This window comes from Herpailurus yagouaroundi, unplaced genomic scaffold (assembly GCF_014898765.1).
Source record: "Herpailurus yagouaroundi ecotype Mexico unplaced genomic scaffold, PumYag 142, whole genome shotgun sequence".
Lineage (NCBI taxonomy): Eukaryota > Metazoa > Chordata > Mammalia > Carnivora > Felidae > Herpailurus > Herpailurus yagouaroundi.
In genome coordinates, this window is record NW_024412397.1 from 59030571 (window position 1) to 59050468 (window position 19898).

The following is a 19898-nucleotide window of genomic DNA, read 5'->3' on the forward strand; positions in this document are numbered from 1 at the left end:
AGAGGTAGTTAAGCCACAGCTACTCTGGCATGATCGTGCTTGCTCTGGTATTTATCAGTGTCTGAGCGGCTCTGATCAGTCTGTTTCATGCTTCTGTGTTGAGCCCTTGTGTCTCTTCTTCCTGTGACGCTCCACACATGGCCAGTCAGTAACATGTTGGCCATCCCACGTGGGCATCAGCACTGCTGGTCCCGGGACCACCCCCCCCCCCCCCCCCGGTCACGGAGCAGTCAGGTCCTTACACCTGGTGTCCCTGTGCCAGGAATGCATTGTCCATGATGGACCGCTGTCACATTATCTTGTCCGTGGGGGGCTATCCTCCCTTCCTCTCTAGTTCTCCTGACCTACCTTGGTTTCTCCATTCCTAACTAATCCCCTTTGCTTCTCCAGGAGCAGTATGTGTTTATCCACGATGCCATCCTGGAAGCCTGTCTTTGTGGAGACACCTCCGTCCCTGCTTCCCAAGTTAGGTCTCTGTATTATGACATGAACAAATTGGATCCACAGACTAACTCCAGCCAGATTAAAGAGGAGTTCCGGGTAAGTCATGCGAAAGGGAGAGGCAGATGCCTATGACTTTGCTCCTTCAGAAGTATCTCAAAGTCAAGTCTGGGACCCTTGAGCCAACACAGAGCTTCCCACCCTCAGCATTATGGACATTTGGGGCCGGGTAATTCCTTGTTGCAGGTGCTGTCCTATAGGATGTTTAGCAGAACCCGTGGCTTCTACCCACTGGGTGCCAGGAGACCTCCACCACACCAGTCATGACAACCAGAAACATGTGCAGACATTGCTAGTGGCCCCTGGGAGCAAAGTGAGCCGGTTGAGAACCCCTGGCCTAGTGATCTCTCCCCTTTGCCAGGCGGTCCTACAGGGTAACGTGGGTGCAGCCAAACCAGGCAAGATGCGCTCGTGGCACTTGCTGGGCAAGAGTTCTTTGTGGCCATCCTCATATCCACGTCCAGTCCAAGTGTACCTGACTCTAAGTCAAACCGTATCCAACCTCTTACTCCCAAGCACCCAGATGTCTGACCCTAGTCAGACCAGGCAGCAGTTCCAGCAGATCCATGGTGGCCCTTATATCTGATGGGTGCTGTGGACCAGATCCAAGGGGAGAGAAGAGAAGTAAACATAAACTGTCTGAATAGGGGGCAGGGATCGTCTGTGTGGTAGTCAGCTGCAGGAAACTTGAAGTCTGAAGGTGAGACGGTGTGCCGCCCAGCGTTCGCTTCCCCATGTGCCTGTGTGCTGTCGTGTAGACCCTGAACATGGTGACGCCCACACTGCGGGTGGAAGACTGCAGCATCGCGCTTCTGCCCCGGAACCATGAGAAGAACCGCTGCATGGACATCCTGCCCCCGGACCGCTGCCTGCCTTTCCTCATCACCATCGACGGGGAGAGTAGCAACTACATCAACGCGGCCCTCATGGACGTAAGCCTGCCTGCCCCGCCCCGAAGGAAACGGGAAGCCGTTCCTCAAGGGGAGCATGGCCGAGCGGGGCCTGGGTCTTCTCCTTCGACTCGTTGGCCCTCGTTTGCTTGCTTGTAAGACACACGCTGTTTTCCCAACAGCACATTTCAGATTCCACGTATGTTTCTGCGTCGGGGGCGACATTCTCGGTCTCTCGGAGACCACCAGCCGGGAAGTACTGACAAATGAAACATGCCCCAGGTACTCTCTGAGCACTTAAATTTTTAACCCGCTGGCCGGAGAGCAAGAGACAGCTATTAAGTCTCTAAGGCAGTGAAGTGGGATAATACAGTTTGCAGCATTATTTTCATTCCCTTTCCTCCTAATTTAGGCAGTAATTAACATGGGGAAAAAATGGTCTGTCGGGATAGATAGCACACAACTCATTACTTCCTGTCAGTCTGTTTACTTCTAACTGAATGAACATTTGCGATTCAACTGATGGGAAAAGTAAATGGATATTTGCGGGGCTAATATGGAAACTCTAATTCCACGGGTGCGATAGCAGTAAAAAGGTACTTAAACTCACTTGAAGCTCTCCAGAGCTGTAAAAGCCATGTGGACCCTTCTGTGGCAGGAATAAGTAACACCGTCACATGTATAAATGACACTCGAACAGATTTTAGGAAAAGTAGAAGTATTTTAATTGTGCATATTTTGTAAAGTAAACGTTCTGCTTTAAAATAATCACGGATAGAGCCGATATTGCCTTTCTAGTAGATATAGCAAAAAAATTATAAGAGATACTTATTATGTTTTCTGGGTATCAAAGTGAGAATATGTTGTCATTATCATTCCACAGATAAGTTTATATTTAGTCTGTTTTGGTGTTGACAGTGATGCTAGGATTCAGCAGCTGTTAAATGTGTCCAGTGTCCTGTGTCACAAGCCTCCACGTGCACAAGATAACGGAAGCTTCCTCCCTTCACACTTTCCTGGGTATATCTGGATCTTTCTTGTTTGCGTTTGCAGAGCTATAAACAGCCTTCAGCTTTTATAGTCACCCAGCATCCTTTGCCAAACACGGTGAAAGACTTCTGGAGACTGGTCCTGGATTATCACTGCACGTCTGTGGTTATGCTAAATGATGTGGATCCTGCCCAGGTGAGACTCAAGCCCAGGGTCAAATTTCTGTTCGTTCTGCTTGCACACTGCGAAGCACAGGCCCCCGTGCCAGCTCGCAAACACCAGGTGAGGGTTGGGAGCCGGAGCTGAAACACAAACGTCAAAAGCAGACGGAATTAGGGACAGGGCCAAAAGTTGTCGGAAACTGAAAAACCAGATAGAGATCATAGATGGTGGAAGTGACAGGGAAAGACAGGGTCAGAAATTCGCTGTTCCCCGAGGATGGAAATTCCAAGTAGAGAGAGATACAGGTAATGGGCGGAGTCAGAGCTGCTGGGGGTGGGGATATCGTAACACCTGCAACCAAGCGGAGGCAGCAAAGCAGGGAGCACAGCAGCAGGAGCCCAGCTCTTAGCCCCGGGAGGATCCGTGTACTTCCTGGCAAGGCTCACCTGGAGCCTGCAGGTGGAGATCGTCATGGCAGGGTGACGGTGATTTTAAGGGACGAAAATGACTTTTGTCAACACTTGGGTAAAGAAAAAGAAAACCGGGACTCGAACATAAGAGCAGCTCAGAATGATACATGGGGCTTTCCCATAGCTGTTTTCCTTATACACCATAAGAGAAAGAACAGGACAGTAACGACTGGGTACTAGTAATGGGGTCAGAAACATTCCCTTAAAGGGACTTGTCAGGCGAGCATTGACACAGTGTCCCTTTAGGAGCTGAATTTATCCTGTTCGGGTACAGCGACACCAGCCTCCCACTTAACCACCATGACAGAGGGCATTATGGGACCTGTGGACTTCTCGTGTTTTAAGAATAAACGTGTTCTGAAACGGAATTAATTTTCTATCTGGTAGAGACCAGCTTAAAAAAGAAAAAAAAGAGGTCAGAAGTATTTTGGCATCCAAACTGGACAAGAATTTTCCTTCCTAAAATCCATTTTATTGTCATCAATCGGCCATAAATTCCACGGACACTCATTTCGATTCTGTAATGTTTTTAATTGTGTGTGAGGCCCTACACTATATTGTTAGGGTTCTCGCCTGAGAGCTAGTGGATGAAATAATAACGATCATCCTTGTCCTTATCTAGTCCTTTTTGCTTAAGAAGCTTAAATATTTCAGAAGTCTTCCACAGTGATCCCCTCCCAAAGAGAGAATGCAGCCACTTTTTAAAGACAAGCAGACCACAGTTCAGGGAACTTCAAAGACCCAACTCAAAATAGCACCAGGGATCCTGATCTTATAACTCACAATGCCACGGCTTAAATTTCACTAATTCAAGATTCAGTGAAAGAGTGTTACAGGACAAGGGACTATTCCCTCTTCAGAATCATTCTTTTTCCCCCTAATGTGAATCCTGACATGTGTTGATAAACTGGGGGGGGGGGGGGGTTCCTATTAGTGAGCCAGACATGAGTAATTTCCACAAGTTCTTCTTGAACGACTGTATTGGAATTCTGAAGCTGCATGCTAAGCTCGAACCGTCTGGATTCAAACCAAGCCTCGGCCGACCCTGGTAGGGGAGACAAAGAGTCCAGTTCCGCTCGGCAGACAGAGCTGATTTTCAGAGTGAGAAGAAGGGGCTCCTGGGACATAGTCATTTAGAGAACACTAAACTGAGCATTTGAACTTAAAGTCTTTGCAGTCGTACGAGAATAGCACTCAACTATTTTAAGTATTTATAGGTCCGGTTCATGGACGTGTTATGCACCATTTAAGCCATTTTCTACATGGTTTACTTGGGCTGAGTGCAGAATGTATTGTGCCAAGAGCCACGCGCCGGCCCGGGCCATTCATGTTTCTCTGGTGTGAGTGATGAGCTCTGATCAGGGCTTGAACCGAGAGAGCAAGCAGAAAGTAAAGCTAACTCAGTCCGAAGGAAGAAATGGGCAGAACAGTTCAAATGTGCATGTTAGGACTTTTACTACCATCTCGGCTTCCCATCACGATACTCGTTAATTTTCGCAGTGGTTACCCTTGGGTACAAAGAGGAACTAAGCATCAGCATGCTATCATTTGACACGGCAGTTTTAGAATTTGTCACCAGCAAGTGCTGGGGAGGAAGGGAGCATTTTACAGAAGCCTTAGTTTAAAATAAATAAATGTGATTTTTAAAATACTGCAGACGCAGCTAAGGTAGGAAGTACGCTTAGGTAACCGACGCTCACTCTCGATCGTAAAGTTCAAGCCTTCACCTTATTTGTAATAGAGACTGCGCTGCCATTGCCCCACTGTGAACTGAAAACTATCTTGCGGTCTTGGGCATTCATCAACCTTCGCAACCTTTGACGATGAGCTTTTAGATACTTTGGAAAATAAAAGTCATCCAAACAAGGAAATTCGATGAGGGGATTCTCCTTTTGTGGTACATCATTCTGCTTAAAATGAGATACGTTTTCCATCTGCGCTTGGCCCAGTAGAAACCACTTGTAAAATATTGAAGTAATTGCCTCTGGGCTCCCCACAAGCCATTTGTCCTTCATGTAAATCCGAAAGATAAAAGTTTAACTCTGCTCCCCGAAACATCACTGGATACCAAGTCCCAAAAGAAGTTTAATTCCAGACTTTAAAGGCCTAGTAGCGTCTCAAGGCTTTAGGAAAGGTCTGTGAGAGGGAAACGTCACGGGAGGTGGTCTCCCCACCTATCTGCAAGCTTAATACTTCTGTGGGGTCATAGCAAACAAAGGTGCCTCTTTCATAAGCTCCCCTTCCCAGCATCCCTCCTTCCATGCTAACTTGTGTGCCACATTCACACAAAGTTCTAGTTACCTGGTGTCACCAATACCTGGCCCTTGAGACTCTAGGAAATTTGTGATTTTAACTAAAACCACCTCTAGATAAAACAGCAAAGCATTGACTCTTCTTATATCAGGTTTTCTAGATCTGAGCTGGGAGGGGTTGGACCAGAGCATGAACATGCAACCCAACACTGTTATCAGTATCTTGTCACTGAATGGCCCTATTCCCAAAAGTGATTACAAGTTACAAAGCAAGCCTACATGGGGGAGGATGGAGATATGGGTGTTAACAGGTGTGTGCACCTTCTCAAGTATCTTAGCTCTTGTAATGGCAGCCAGTAGCATCTCCCCAGGGCCTGACAAAAGTTCCTTTACGAATGCAGAAGAGATCTTACAATGGGATGCGTTGAACAGCATCCATGTGGCCTCTTTGGAAAGCAGAATGGTTCGTGGCTTAAAGATACTTTCTGAGAAAATGAAGAAGGAAGTACTAGGAGGACAGGTGGAGCTGAGGAATCAGCCAACAAGAAAGTCCTCAAGTCTACTTCCTGGGAGGAAAAGAGAGAAAGGAAAGAAAATAAAGTGCATCAAAGAAGTGTTAAGAATTAGCGAATGTCAGTAGTGACTTCATCCGAACTGTTAGGAGTCAGTTTATTCCTATAATTAACCTCGTGTTTCTGTGTTTTGAATTCAGTTGTGTCCGCAGTACTGGCCAGAGAATGGAGTTCACAGACATGGCCCCATCCAAGTGGAATTTGTTTCTGCTGACTTAGAAGAAGACATCATCAGCAGGATATTCCGTATTTATAATGCAGCCAGAGTAAGAATCGCAGCCAACCTCACTTATGTTCTGGTTTCATTATTTTCTCATTCACCAAACATTTAGAATGCCCATTTGGTCAGTCACCATTTAGGAGTTTGGAATACATTCTAGGTGTTTGTGAACAAAACAAAGCTCCCTGACATTATGGAGCTTACATTCTAATGAGAGAAAACAGACAATAAATAATAGATATAACAGATATTATAATACAGTATGTTAGAAGCAATAAGTGCTATAGGGAAAAAATGGAGAGGTAGAAAGCACTTGGGCCCCGGAGGGAGAACAAGTCTCTGTCTTTAAATAGAGGTGCTGTGTGAGCAAAGACCCAACCAAAGTGAGGGAGAAGCCATGCAGATCTCTTTGGAGACTGCTTTACAGGCAGAAGCGATGGTCAGTGCAAAGGCCCTGGGGTAGGGCCTTGTCTGGTGAGGTCCAGCAACAGTGAGGAGGCTGGTATGGCTGAAGCACAGTAAGCCAAGGTGGGACTAGCTGATGGAGTTATCCACCTTGAAGGAAAGTGGCCAAGTGTTTGGGGGGGGGCAGTGGGAGACAGAGACTGCTTAGGGCCTCACAGGCCACTTCTAGGATTTGGGCTTTTGCTCTAAAGGAAATAAGGAGCCGTTACAGGGTTTTGAGTAGAGAAGAATCCCATGATATAATTTACCTTTAAAAAGAGCACTGTACCTTCTGTGTTGAGAACAGACCCATCAGGAAGCCGTTATCATAATCCAAGTAAGAAGTGACAACAAGATGAAGGCAGTCACTGGAGGTACCCGAGACAGAGAGATGCCGATATATCCCGACAGCAGAGCCAACAGGATTTGGGAATAGGCTGAATCCCAGGGAATAAGGAGTGGATCTCAAGATTTGGGTCCTGAGAAATGGACCACTGGAACTGACATTAACCAAGCTGGGAAGGCTGTGGGGATAATGGGACTGTTTGGGGTAGGGGGACACACATTAGAGAGAAGGTCCAGAAACATGCCAGGTTTGAGATGACAATCAGGTACCTAAGAGGAAGTGTCAAATAGGCCCAGATCTATGAGGGGGGACATGTAGAAGAGGCCCAACCCAGAGATGTTGGTGACTTTGATGACGTTGACTTTGTTGATGACTTTGACAACTCACTGGAGTTTTGAAAGACTGCATAAACTCATCAGGTGAGAGGGAGAGAAGACAGGGGGCCCAAGGACTGAGCCTGGGGTTTCCATCAGCAAGAGGTCTGGGAGGAAGGGAGACTGAGACAGAGGGCAGAGAGTGGAGAAGGGCCAGCTGGGTGAAGAAAGTGTAAGCGAGCAAGACCAGTCACCCGTGTCAGAGGTGCTAAAGGCTGCAGGAGATGTGATCCAAGTGATTTAACCGCAGCCAGATTAAAACCGCTGCCACTTCTCTAACACTTTCTTTGAATACTCCAGTTCCATTTAATTATGACTAAAGATTAATTGACTATTGATATCTTAGCAAGGCTCACACCAATACACAAAACCATGTTGTGTTTGCAAGAAACGCCATGTAACCTCTATCACCCTGAGCTCACACACACCTCCAGATTATAAATTATTCTCTCCCCTCCAAGTACCTGCAATTAAAGTAAAGCCATGCTACCCCTTACTGCCCAGTGAGGTCAGTGTTCACATTGTACGTTATTTGTCACTTGGCTTTTGCAAAACTGTAAGCATTCTGCTTCGCTTTCATTTGTCTGGCCTGTCATTTAAAACACCTGTTTTTTTATAACGGCTCGGGGTTACAACGCCTAACGCATCAGGCCAGTGGAAGCTTCCTTCGTTATTTATAGGCCGGCCTCTCCCTTAGTAATGGCCTGCTTTGCTGAGAAGTCCAAGCAGGTGGACTCAGCCTGCTGGAATCCCACCAGTAAATGATGCCTGTGTCCTTTCACCTCCTTGACTGTTGCCTGATTCCCCGCAGCCCCAAGATGGATACCGGATGGTGCAGCAATTCCAGTTCCTGGGCTGGCCCATGTACAGGGACACGCCGGTGTCCAAGCGCTCCTTCTTGAAGCTCATTCGCCAGGTGGACAAGTGGCAGGAGGAATACAACGGGGGCGAAGGCCGCACGGTTGTGCACTGCTTGTAAGTGCTAAGGAGGGCTCTGCACCTAAGAAGGGCCAGGCCAGCGTTCCGCTGTCCCCCCCCCCCCCCCATGGTTCACCATCCCTTGCCTCTCTATAAACGGAGAAGAAATAAGCAGGTCTGGATGAATGGAGATGATCTGCCTCCTCGTTAAGAATTCGGTTTGCTTTCCAGAAAACAATATATGCACATTTTGCATTGGGATAGGGTGTCACTGCTATAAAAATAAGCCCTGACCTTGTGGTCATCCGCCCCCCCCCCTTAAAAAGAAACACCTGGGTGGATTCACTGGGCTCCTACCAGCTCCTGAGAGTCCATTGGTAAGTTTAGGGAGTTTTCTGAGCTGGTAAACTGTTGGTGACTTGCAATCAACCCCAGTGGAAGTATCTACGACACTGACGTCAACAGATGTTACAGATCAGGCCCCCCCCACACCCCGCCCAGATTCGGCAAAACTGGTGGTGGCGGCAAACAGCAGGTGTATCAGCACACTAGCTGGTAATTCTATAGGAAATCATGCCAGAGGCTTCGAAGGAACTGTCTTTCAAAGGAATTGTCTTTGAAGAGAATTTTGTTTATGTCTTGGTTTTTGTCTGAGAATATAAATATGTGTGTGTGTGTGTGTGTGTGTGTATAGGGAAGATTTGGCTAGAGCCCGTATCTCCAAAGTGTGGTCTCTAGACCAGCAGTTCTAGGGGGTGCTCAAATGGGAAGACCTCTGCTACAGAGCATTGAATCCCATTTGTGACTGCACATTGAGGATCATTTGGGGAGACTTTTATAACACAAAAACAGGGACGTCTGGGTGGCTCAGTCGGTTAAGCATCCGACTCTGGCTTAGGTCATGATCTCAGGGTTCATGAATTCAAGCCCCGCATCGGTCTCTGTGCTGACAGCTCAGAACCTGGAGCCTGCTTTGAATTCTGGGTGTCCCTCTCTCTCTGCCCCTTCCCCACTCATGCTCTGTCTCTCTCTGTCAAAATTAAATAAATGTAAAAAAAAAATTTAATCAATGAAACAAACAAAAAACCATGCCCAGGCCATACCCAAAGCAATCACATCAAAATCCCTAAGGATGGGCCCCAGACAGCTGTGTTTTTTCAGACTGCCAGATTATTTCAGTGTGTGGCCAAGGTTGAGAGCCACTGAAAAGAGACTGCCTTGCTTTTCAGAGCACCATCACCTGCATTTTCTCATTGGTGATGATATGTAGCTAATCAGCCAGCTGGGATTGGCTTAATGGAGCAGGCAATTAGAAAGTCATGGCAGTTAGGGAAGGTATTTAGAGAATTTGTGGAAACTTATAAGCTTATGTCTCTTTTCAAGGGAGTATCATTACAAGCCCACAGTATGATCTCTCCCAAACGGAAGGGGAAACAAGGTTTAACTCTGGGAAGACCAACCCTAGTTAAAATGACAAGCTTGCCTAAGGACCCCGGTTACTCTCCCCTCAAGGCCTGTATCTCATGCCGTGCCCCTCCCCCCAGGGGCCCAGGAGGGTCCATGACACCCCAGAACTCTGCCCTGCTTCCCAGGAGTCAAAAAGTGGCAGAGTTTCATCCTACAGAAACTGATATGCCCTTGGAAAGAGTCTTATGAGCCTGTTCACACTTACCCTCGACCAGAGCCTCCAATCCTTTGTCCTGCCCGCTTACTTTTCCCTTCCTTCTCCTGGATCCAGCTCATTAAAAAACATCTCTACCAAGAAAATGCCAAGGAGGATTGAGTCACAGCTCACATCCCCCAATTTATTTCTTCTAAATGCAGATAGAGCTTCTGATCAGAATATGATCAGAGGGTCACCAGTGTGAGTTGATACAGTCCCAGCAGGGAAAACTGACATTTTAGTTAGGGTTTGTATTATTTCCATTAGGTTTTTTGAAAAACTCAAAACAGTCTGCAGACACCCATTTCTGTGTCTGGAGTCGGCCAGTATCTGGAACTAGGAGTATAATGCGTACACGGCACCCGCTTTGATTAGTAGCTTTCTAACAGGGGCCAGTGCCGTAACCCAAAGGGCTAAGTCACACCAGGGGAAGTTGAGGCACCAGGACAGGCCTGAGGGGAAGATACAAAGACCCCTTAAATCACTGCACCTCATAGACAGCCACCCACTATACTCTCCCAAGGCCCAGCTGTGACCCCAAAACTAAGCAATTGCATTGCCCTTCTCCATGATGTCTACAGCGGGCTGTTCCTTATAGTGCATGGCGGCAGGCATCCCATTGTTTCTGCCCTCTTGCCAGCCCAAAGAACCTTGATCTTTCCTTGGGAAACATTCTTCCCAGTCCTGAAGTCCCCTTGGTTCTCATGGGGCTGCCTCTGGCTCTCTTGGCATCCGGGTGGGCATGAGACCCATGCCTGGTAAGAATGTGTATTGTTTCGATTTATAAATCTAAATGAAGATTGTTTTAGTTGTGAGAAACAAAGTTCAGTTGAATTCGTATCTTCCAACATAGCCCAGGAAAGAATGCTTTGAACCACAAAAGCTCTCTGCTGTTCATTTCTGAGGTAAGAATATTGTATTCAGCATAATGTAGTGCTTCCTAATGGCTGTGGGCAGAGCAGTCCCTGCCCGAAACAGACCTCCACATGCTACAAGTGGAATGGTTCCTTGAGCCATGCATATACTCACAGTGAGCAAACAGGGTTGTTGTTTTTTCTTCATACGTCTTCCAGCTCATAAAGCCAGAAGAAATGGATAGAATTAAGATATCACCATTTTGTAACCCTTCATGAAAATATGGGTGTAGACAATGGTCATCAAGAACTATTGAAAGCATCAGGTGAAAAGCTGGTGGGGGAGAAGCAGTGTGGCTAACAGTGCAAAGACAGAAAGTAGGCTAATGGAGCAGAAGAGAAAATCCAGGAATGGAGCCACACCTCAGGGTCACCTGATTTACAACTAAGACCCCACAGTACTACGGGGAACAGCCTGCATACCTGGTCTCCCTCCTCATGCTACATACAGAAATCATTTCTAGATGGATCATGGACCAACATGTGAAAAGGAAAACAATGAAACTTCCAGGAGAAAATCTTCATGACCATGAGGTAACCAAAGATGATGAGACCCAAGACAGAACACAAGCCATAAGAGAGAATATTGAAAAATTGGACTTCATTAAAGTTAAGCACTTCGGTTCATCAAAAGACACCAAGGAGACTGAAAAAGCAAGACAGCATGGGCAAAGAGTTTTGTGATACGTGCATCTGACAAAGGAGTCAGAGCCAGAATGCCTAAGAACTACTGCAAGCAAAGAAGCAAAGATAGACCCCGTTGTTTGAGCAAAAGACTTGACAAGAGCTTCATCTTTTTAAACAAAGAATATGCACATAGCCAATAAACAGAGAAAAGGTACTCAGCATCATTCATTTCCAGGATAATACATATTAAAACCAGGACCAGACGCCCCCTGCACACTCAGCGGAATGGGTGACATTTAAAAGACAAACAAGGGCGCCTGGGTGGCTCAGTCGGTTGAGCGTCCGACTTGGGCTCAGGTCATGATCTCACGGTTTGTGGGTTCGAGCCCCGCGTTGGGCTGACAGCTCAGAGCCTGGAGCCTGCTTCCGATTTTGGGTCTCCCTCTCTCTCTCTGTCTCTGCCCTCTCTCCTGTTCATGCTGTCTCTCTCTCTCAAAAATAAACATTAATATAAATTGAAAAAATAATAAAATAAAAAATAAAAGACAAACAAGTAAATGATAATACCAAGTGTTGGTGACGATGCAGAGCAAATGGAACACCCCCTACACTGCTGGCAGGAAGGACAGATGGCATGGAGATTGGGATCTGTTTGATGGCAATACCAAATGCTAAAGATAAATACATTCTCTGAGCTCTTCCCCTCCCAAGTACACGACTACAGAAATGAGTCATTTATGCACCATGAGACATTTTTGGAGCAGATGGACACATAATGTTGAAAATTAGAAACAGCCCAAATATTCCTCAGCTGTTAGGTGATTAAAATTATACAGTAGTAGATCCATTCAGCGGAATTGTTCTCAGCAATATAAAAGAAGAAGCCAGTGGTTCAACATGGATGATTCTCACAGAGATAGTATTAAGTGAAATAAGCCAGACTCAAAAGAGTATATACTGTATATTCCCTTTATACAAAATTTGAAAACAGACCGAAGACACTTACAATGCCAGGAGTGAGAACAGAGATCATCTTTGAGGAATTGATGGTATTGATGACGAGGGAGTCTGAAGGAGGTCTGGGGGGGAGGAGGGGTGGCGCTGATCCCGGTCTGTGTCTTGATCTGAGTGGTGGTTACGTGGAAGATGAATTTGGAAATTAACTAAGATATGTACTACCATGTGTGGTACATATCATTAACTACTGTTAATGGTAGGTCTGTTATACTTAATTTAAAAAAAAAAAAACTGATTTTGAACTTAATGTACCAAACTGACATTCTAACACAATGACCCATCTTAAAATCACAAAACAAAGAACAACATGATATCTTGTGCCTGCTTCCTAAAAAAGTATGCTTATAAGGTATCCTGTCTTAAAAAAAATTAATTCTTAGGAAGCTGTGGACCTAACTCCTAATTTATAGAATATAAGGATTAGAAAGAAACATGTTAAATGATTCACAGAGATGCAATGAATGAGAACAACTGAGAATATGGGGCTCTTTACAGGAAAGATGACCCATTTCCTCCACAAATAAATTCCCCAGAAAAAAAAGAGAGAACAAAGAGGGACCTATAGATTAAAATGAACTCTCAAGCTATATCAACCAATTACTTTGCTTGGATGTGTATTTGAAGAAATCAACTGGAAGAAAATTTGTGAAACAGTCTGGGAAATTGGAACAATAATTAGAAATTCAATTATCTATTGACACAGTAATATTATCTTAGGTGTAATAATGATACTGTGTTTATTTTTCTTTCAATCCATTAGCTCCTTGGAGAAGTGGTTGATCTCAGAGCTGGTGCAGGGAAGATGTAAGATGAGTTTGGAACACCTTGTGGTCCCAGAGAGTAAGAAAGTACTCAAAAAATAATGGAGGCCTGATGGAGCTCCTAGTGGCCAAAGCCAGAACAATTTCAGCAACAAAAATAAATATTGATACTATTGGATTTTAGCTCATTGAACAAAATTAACAGGTGTAAGTCTAAAGTGACGTAAATAGGGGCACCTGGGTGGTTCAGTCAGTTAAGCAGCCGACTTTGGCTCAGGTCATGATCTTATAGTTCATGAGTTCAAGCCCGGTGTCGGGCTCTGTGCTGACAGCTCAGAGCCTGGAGCCTGCTTCAGATTCTGTGTCTCCCTCTCTCTGCCTTCCTCCACTTGCTCTCTCTCTCTCTCTCTCTCTCTCTCTCTTTCTCTCTCAAAAGTAAATAAACATTTAAAAAAATTTAAGGAAAAAATAAAGTGACATAGATAAAGAGATAAAAGATATAAGCAAATAAATTAGTCAAATAGTGGAGAAGAGACAGCACTCTCTCACAGTAGAATGTTGAAGGAGACAGGGAAGTAGAAAATCAAAACCACAATGATCGTTGTTGCAGACAGGATCCACCAATGGATCCTCAACCAGTGGGTGAAACTTTGAGGAGAACTGAGATATTTGCAGAATCCCAAAGTATCTCCCAAGATGTTAACTACTAAGAGAAAGATAACGACTACATAGGAAAACATTTCTCAGGCACCGTCTTAAAAAGTGATGAAGGTCAACATCACCAGCAAAATAAGCCATTCAGCATCCTGAATCCCTGGAAGGATGAACAGCCCCTCTGTCGTTCTCTGGCCAAAATGCATAACTTCATTCCCAATCATGAGAAGGGGACATAGTTCTACATTTCCACATTCTACAATTTGTATTTTGTAATGACTTCTCAAATTGTAGCTGGGGACCATGGCCACTTTCTACATCTACATTCTAATTTTTTTTTATTCTACAAAAAAACTGACCAGCACTCTTCAAAAGTGTCGAGGTCAAGAAAAAAAAGGAATGATTAACAGGTAGCAGAGACTAAGGAGCCAGGACAAGTCAATGCAAGGTGGGGTCTGGGATTGGACCCTGGACTAGAAAAAGGTCATTGGTGACATTTGACTAAGGCCTATAGTTGAGGTAATAGTATTGCACCAGTGGTAACTTCCTGGTTCTGATCCCATACTATGATTTTGTCAGATGTTCGCATCAGGGGAGGTGGGTATGCCAGGGAACCCTCTGTGCTGTTTTTACGATGATTCTGCACATTTAAAATTAGTTCAAAATGAAAAGTTTCATTCAGAAAGAGCTCCTGTGTTTTAGAGATTAATAATGAAATAATAGTGGACTTCTGTAAGGCCAAGTCCATCTTTGAACACTCATCACCAGCTTTCCTGGCAGATAGCAGATAAGGTGTTTGTTCGCTGGAAATTTCCTGCAGTGGGCCCTTTCAGTAAAAACTGGTAAATTTTTATGAGATTGTATAACTGAGATCTGAGGTGAAGCTAGGAGAGCAGAATGTGCCAGTTTCTCATCACCTCCAGTGAGGTGACCCATGGGCCCAGTGCTAAGACTCATTAACTCCATTTGCTTTAATTAAAATAATTGGCCCTGGTGGAGTGATCGCCTGGCCTCTGAGGCTTTCACCACTGCCTGCTCTCCAGGGTTCAGGAGGCACGTGAGGATGCAGCGTGAGAGCAAATGCTCTCAGACCTCTTGGACCATCTGATTTCTCTTCCGGTAGGAACGGGGGAGGCCGCAGCGGGACGTTCTGCGCCATCAGCATCGTCTGTGAGATGCTCCGGCACCAGAGGACGGTCGACGTCTTCCACGCCGTGAAGACGCTGAGGAACAACAAGCCCAACATGGTGGACCTCCTGGTAGGACCCTTCCTCTGTCCCGCAGAATGGGGTATTTTCCTGGTTGGCTAGCGCAAGACAGCTCTCCCCCTCCGAGTTTGCGCTGACACTGATTCACGGGGGGGGGGGGGGGAGGATGCTCGTTTTCAGAAACATAATGTGATCTCTGGGCTGGCGAGGGCTTTTCTCCCCTCTTCCTCTCTCCCTGGGCTTTTCACGGGAAGGCTTCATCTCCACACGCTGGAAATGGGGAAGTCGTTGAAACTCACAAGCGAACATCCTTATTAGTTCCTGTTCCTGGTAGTGCCTTCCACATGCTAAGCACTTCGTCTTCATGGAGAAGAATCCTACTACACAAAATGCCAGATTTTCAAATTATATATTTATAAATAGCTTCATCACCTAACATTGGTCAAAGCTGTGAATTTCAGTTTGGCACCCAGAATGTTGCAGTTAATTTTGGTGGCCATATCTGAGAAGAGGATTAAGGAGCTGAGAAACAAAGGACTACGTGCAGCTATTTTCTTAGAGTATTTCAGGAAATCTCTTTCTTGTGTGCAGCTATTGAAATGCCAACCACCGAGACTGGAGAACGGTAGAATAACGTCAAGGAAGAAGCTTTTAGATTAGTCATTTGTACCTCTGTCAGTGGAAGGAGGAGCTGAATGAAACAGTAGGACTGATCCCAGAGTTGGAGAATGGCCTGGGGTGCGGAGGGGGAGGAAGGGATGGCTGGTGCCGCCATGCCTGTGAAGCCCGCATTTCCCGGCCCACAGTACTGCAGCAGTGGGCTTCAACTTTAAAATATAATAAAGGCACCGAAGAGCTAGTCGAGATTCAAGGTAAAGGTGAAGAAGTAGGGGCACCTGGGTGGCCCAGTCGGTTAAGCGTCCAACTTTGGCTCAGGTCATGATCCCGCAGTTTGTGGGTTCGAGCCCCGCGTTGGGTTCTGTGCTGACAGCTCGGAGCCTGGAGCCTGCTTCAGATTCTGGGTCTCCCTGTCTCACTGCTCCTCCCCTGCTCACACTCTGTCTCACTCTATATCAAAAAACGAACACTAAAAACTAGATAGATAGATCGGTAGCATTGAGGAAGTAGCCATGGTTCCTGGTCATCACAGCAGTGCCCCAGGCTGGGTAATGATAGCGACTGATGCTGACTGACTCCTAGGACACGTCCGACTCCCACAGGTCACTCTGCAGAGGCGTCTGCTTCCTGCAGGTTCGTGTGTCCTGCTTGATGGGCTGTTCCGCGTCCAAGAAGCACTTGTTGCCTGAGGAATTTGGTAGAGGGGCGCCTGTTTGGCCAAGTGCAGACTCCCAAACCATCAGCAGTTAGCACCTTGGCTTCTGTGGAGAAAGGACTGCATCCCGCAAACTGCTGCCCTCTCCTCTCCTCCCTACTGGAGACCCATGAACACCCAAATTCGAATCTCAGCTCTGCTACTAATTCAAGTCAAGGGACCTCAGACAAATTAACTTGGCAATTTAGGTCCCCTCGGGCAGGTCACTTAACTTCCCTGAGCCCAAGTTATGGAAACTGGGGATAAGGTTGGCTTATGGAGGTGATCCTGTGAGCCAACATATATGAAAGTGTTTTTGGAAAACTGCAAAGGTGAGACAGTGGTTCTCAAGAGTGCAGGTGTCCACAGGGCATCCCACAGCCAGCAGGCATGTATTAGCATTGGGAGAGGAGGGGAGGGGGCAGTGAGCAGCTGGCATTCACATGGTGCTTAATATGTGCCAGACCCCATGCTCGGTGCCTTATATGGAGGCACAGATTTCATGTGGATGGGCTGACAGACTGGCTGGCCTGTCCCCTGTGCAGGCTTCACTAGAAACAGCCCCTCCCAGAAGCAGAGAACTATCTCACTCCCTGGCACCACCCATGGGAATTTTAAAGAGTTGTACCATCATGGAATTCTCAATCTTCTGGGCTGGGGGCCACTGAGATAGGGCAGTTGGGCAGTCAGAGGAGGCCTGAATTTGGGATGGATAAGAAGGTTGGCAGAAAATGGAAGCCAACGCCTAAATTAAAATAGTGCGACCTCATTGGCACTTAACCGCCCAGACTGAGGGACAGACTTGTAGCTTCTAGACTTTTGTTGGAACTTGGGCAAAGCTGACCTTGATGAAAAAAATATATATCATTTCCCTCTCACTACAGCCTGAATTAAGCAGGTCATTAGTAATAGACCCTTCCAGGCCTTTCCGCTAATGGCCCTGGCTGCAGCTTTCATCACTCACGAATTTTTATGTGCAGAAACAATGTGGCTTTTTCCAAATCAGTGGTGCAGACTAAACGATGGAGGTGATTCTCTGTGAACTGAATGGACATCTAGGTGGTTGGATCAGCAGGGAGCCCTCTCTTCTATAATAATTTAGGTGTCTCTGTGATGATGTGTTACTCTAATACAGAAAATAGGATCTTCAGATGCCCAAACTTCTGAGGGTCAGTCACAGTTTGAGGATAAGGTCAGTGGCTGAGAAATATAAGGAGAGTTTTCAATTTCCTGGAAGAATGTCTGATAAATTTGTCACAGTGACTGTTAGCAAAATAATAGATACTATCTGGTGACCAGAGAAAAAAATGTCACCGTGCTCTTTTCAGTAGGCTTGAAGTTTCCTGAATTAAAGGACGCCTGTCACTTGTTTGTTTTTGCTTATAAGTACAATTTCTATTAGTTTGTTACTCATATGTGTATGTTGGCTAATTAATTCAGGTCGGAGAGATTAAACCCAATATAATTTCATTGGGCATAAAAGACCATCTGAGACCTGAGTTTCTCCTAAACACAAAATGTTATACCAGCAGCTGAAAATCCCAAGAGTACTGAGTCTTCCTGGCTGCCTTTTCTTAGAATGATGAAGTGGGTTCCAAAACTCCTGGGGTGCACTTCTGTCCTGGCTGGGGAGGCCGAGGGGATAGGGTTGTGGAGGGCCCTGGTCTGGGCCCCACTGGATGTGCTCAGTTGGTGAGGTGGGGGGGGATGGGGGAAAGGGTTTCCTCCTACCTTCTACTTGCCTGGTTAGATTCAGATGGAATCCCCAACCCCTGAGCTCCTTTGAAATTTCAGGAAAATTCAGGCTGCTTGAACAAACATCTCCTCTCTCACCTGTGTCCTCACTCAGCTTTGGAAGTTTCCAGGGCTCTGTTTTAACAGAGAAACAGCCTTTAGGGAACAGATCTTTCCTAAAGAAACATATTCTCCCCTGGGAGGTGGTGGGAACTTTGGCCAATGTGATGAGATCTGACCTACATATGCATTGTAGAATGGTTACCAAGATCAAGGTAATTAACACATCCATCGCTCCACTAAGGTAACATACTTGACTTGTGTGTGTCTTTAGTGAGAATCCTTAACATCTATTCTCAGCAACTTTTTTTTTTTTCAACGTTTATTTATTTTGGGGACAGAGAGAGACAGAGCATGAACGGGCGAGGGGCAGAGAGAGAGGGATACACAGAATCGGAAACAGGCTCCAGGCTCTGAGCCATCAGCCCAGAGCCCGACGCGGGGCTCGAACTCACGGACCGTGAGATCGTGACCTGGTTGAAGTCGGACGCTTAACCGACTGCGCCACCCAGGCGCCCCTATTCTCAGCAACTTTCAAATATACAATACCATATCATTAAGTATAGTCGTGGTGCTACACACTAGATTCTCAGAACTTATAACTGAAAATTTGTACCCCTGGCCAACATCACCTCATTCCCCCACCCCCAGCTCCTGGCAGTCACCGTTCTATTCTGTTTCTATGAATTGACTTTTTTTTTAATTTTTATTTTTTAATTGACATCTAAGTTAGCATATAGTGCAACAATGATTTCAGGAGTAGATTCCTTAATGCCCCTTACCCATTTAGGCCATTCCCCCCTCCCCTAACCCCCTCCAGTAACCCTCTGTTTGTTCTCCATATTTAAGAGTCTCTTACGATTTTGTTCCCCTCCCTGATTTTACATTATTTTTGCTTCCTTTCCCTTATGTTCATCTGTTTTGTATCTTAAAACCCTCATATGAGTGAAATTTGACTTTCTTTAATGAGAGCTTTAAAGAATTCTGAGCCCTGGGCCCACCCCAGAGACCATGATTCAGTCTGGCTGTGGCAGCAGGATGTTAAAAGCGTCCCAGGTAATTTTAATGTGTAGTAAGGTTAAGAAACTTAGTGCCCAGTCTAGGATGGCTCTCAGCCAGGACTGCACATTGGAATCGCCTGAGGTGCTGTCACAAATGCCAAGGCCCAGGCCATGCCCCAGACCAATTATGGCAGATGGAGCCCAAGGCGAGTGAGCTCGATGGGCTGCAGGGGAGACCAGGGCTCAGCAGGGTGAACAGGCCATCCCTTTCCTCATGCCGGCTGCTGGGCAGCTCCAAACCTACCTCCAGCCCTCCGGCCCTCCTGCTCAGACCCAGTCCTCTGCCAGCATCTCTCAACATCTGTAATTTAGAGCTGGCTACCAGACTCAGCCCCACCTGCCCCTTCTGTATGCTAAAATAATATTCGGTATAAGGCACTCCCTGCAAGATGGCATGCGGTTAGGGCCTGCAGCTCTCCCTCTCATGCAGAGGACACAATGAGTCTAATAACTTCTGCATAGACACTGCCTCCAGAGGTCTACCTGTGAACTGTGAAACAGACAGGCTATTTGAAGGGGTGGGGGGAGGATGTGTGGGGAGTGGGGGAGAGGGGTATGTGTATAGGTATATGTGTGTGTGTGAGTGGGGGTGTGTCGCAGGTACAGGTGTGTGGGTGGCTATGTATCTGTGGGTGTATGTATCTGTGAGTGCGTGTGCATGTATAGGGGTGTGTGTGCATGTAGGGGGTGTAGGCGTGGATGTATGCACATGTGTAGAGGTGTGTGGGGTGTGTGCATGTGCATATGC

The 19898-nt window shown here is 46.2% G+C and overlaps 1 protein-coding gene across 9 annotated transcripts in view; it reads left to right on the forward strand.

Moving 5' to 3' along the window:
- The window catches only part of PTPRM (protein tyrosine phosphatase receptor type M), an 806292-nt gene that overhangs the window by 782079 nt on the left and 4315 nt on the right, over positions 1–19898 (forward strand). For all 9 annotated transcript variants that reach the window (XM_040479372.1, XM_040479375.1, XM_040479373.1 and 6 more), the window contains 6 exons: positions 391–540; positions 1260–1433; positions 2445–2576; positions 5978–6103; positions 8033–8196; positions 14899–15034. In XM_040479372.1, coding sequence (XP_040335306.1) covers positions 391–540; positions 1260–1433; positions 2445–2576; positions 5978–6103; positions 8033–8196; positions 14899–15034 — 882 coding nt within the window. The remainder of the gene's footprint in view (positions 1–390; positions 541–1259; positions 1434–2444; positions 2577–5977; positions 6104–8032; positions 8197–14898; positions 15035–19898) is intronic.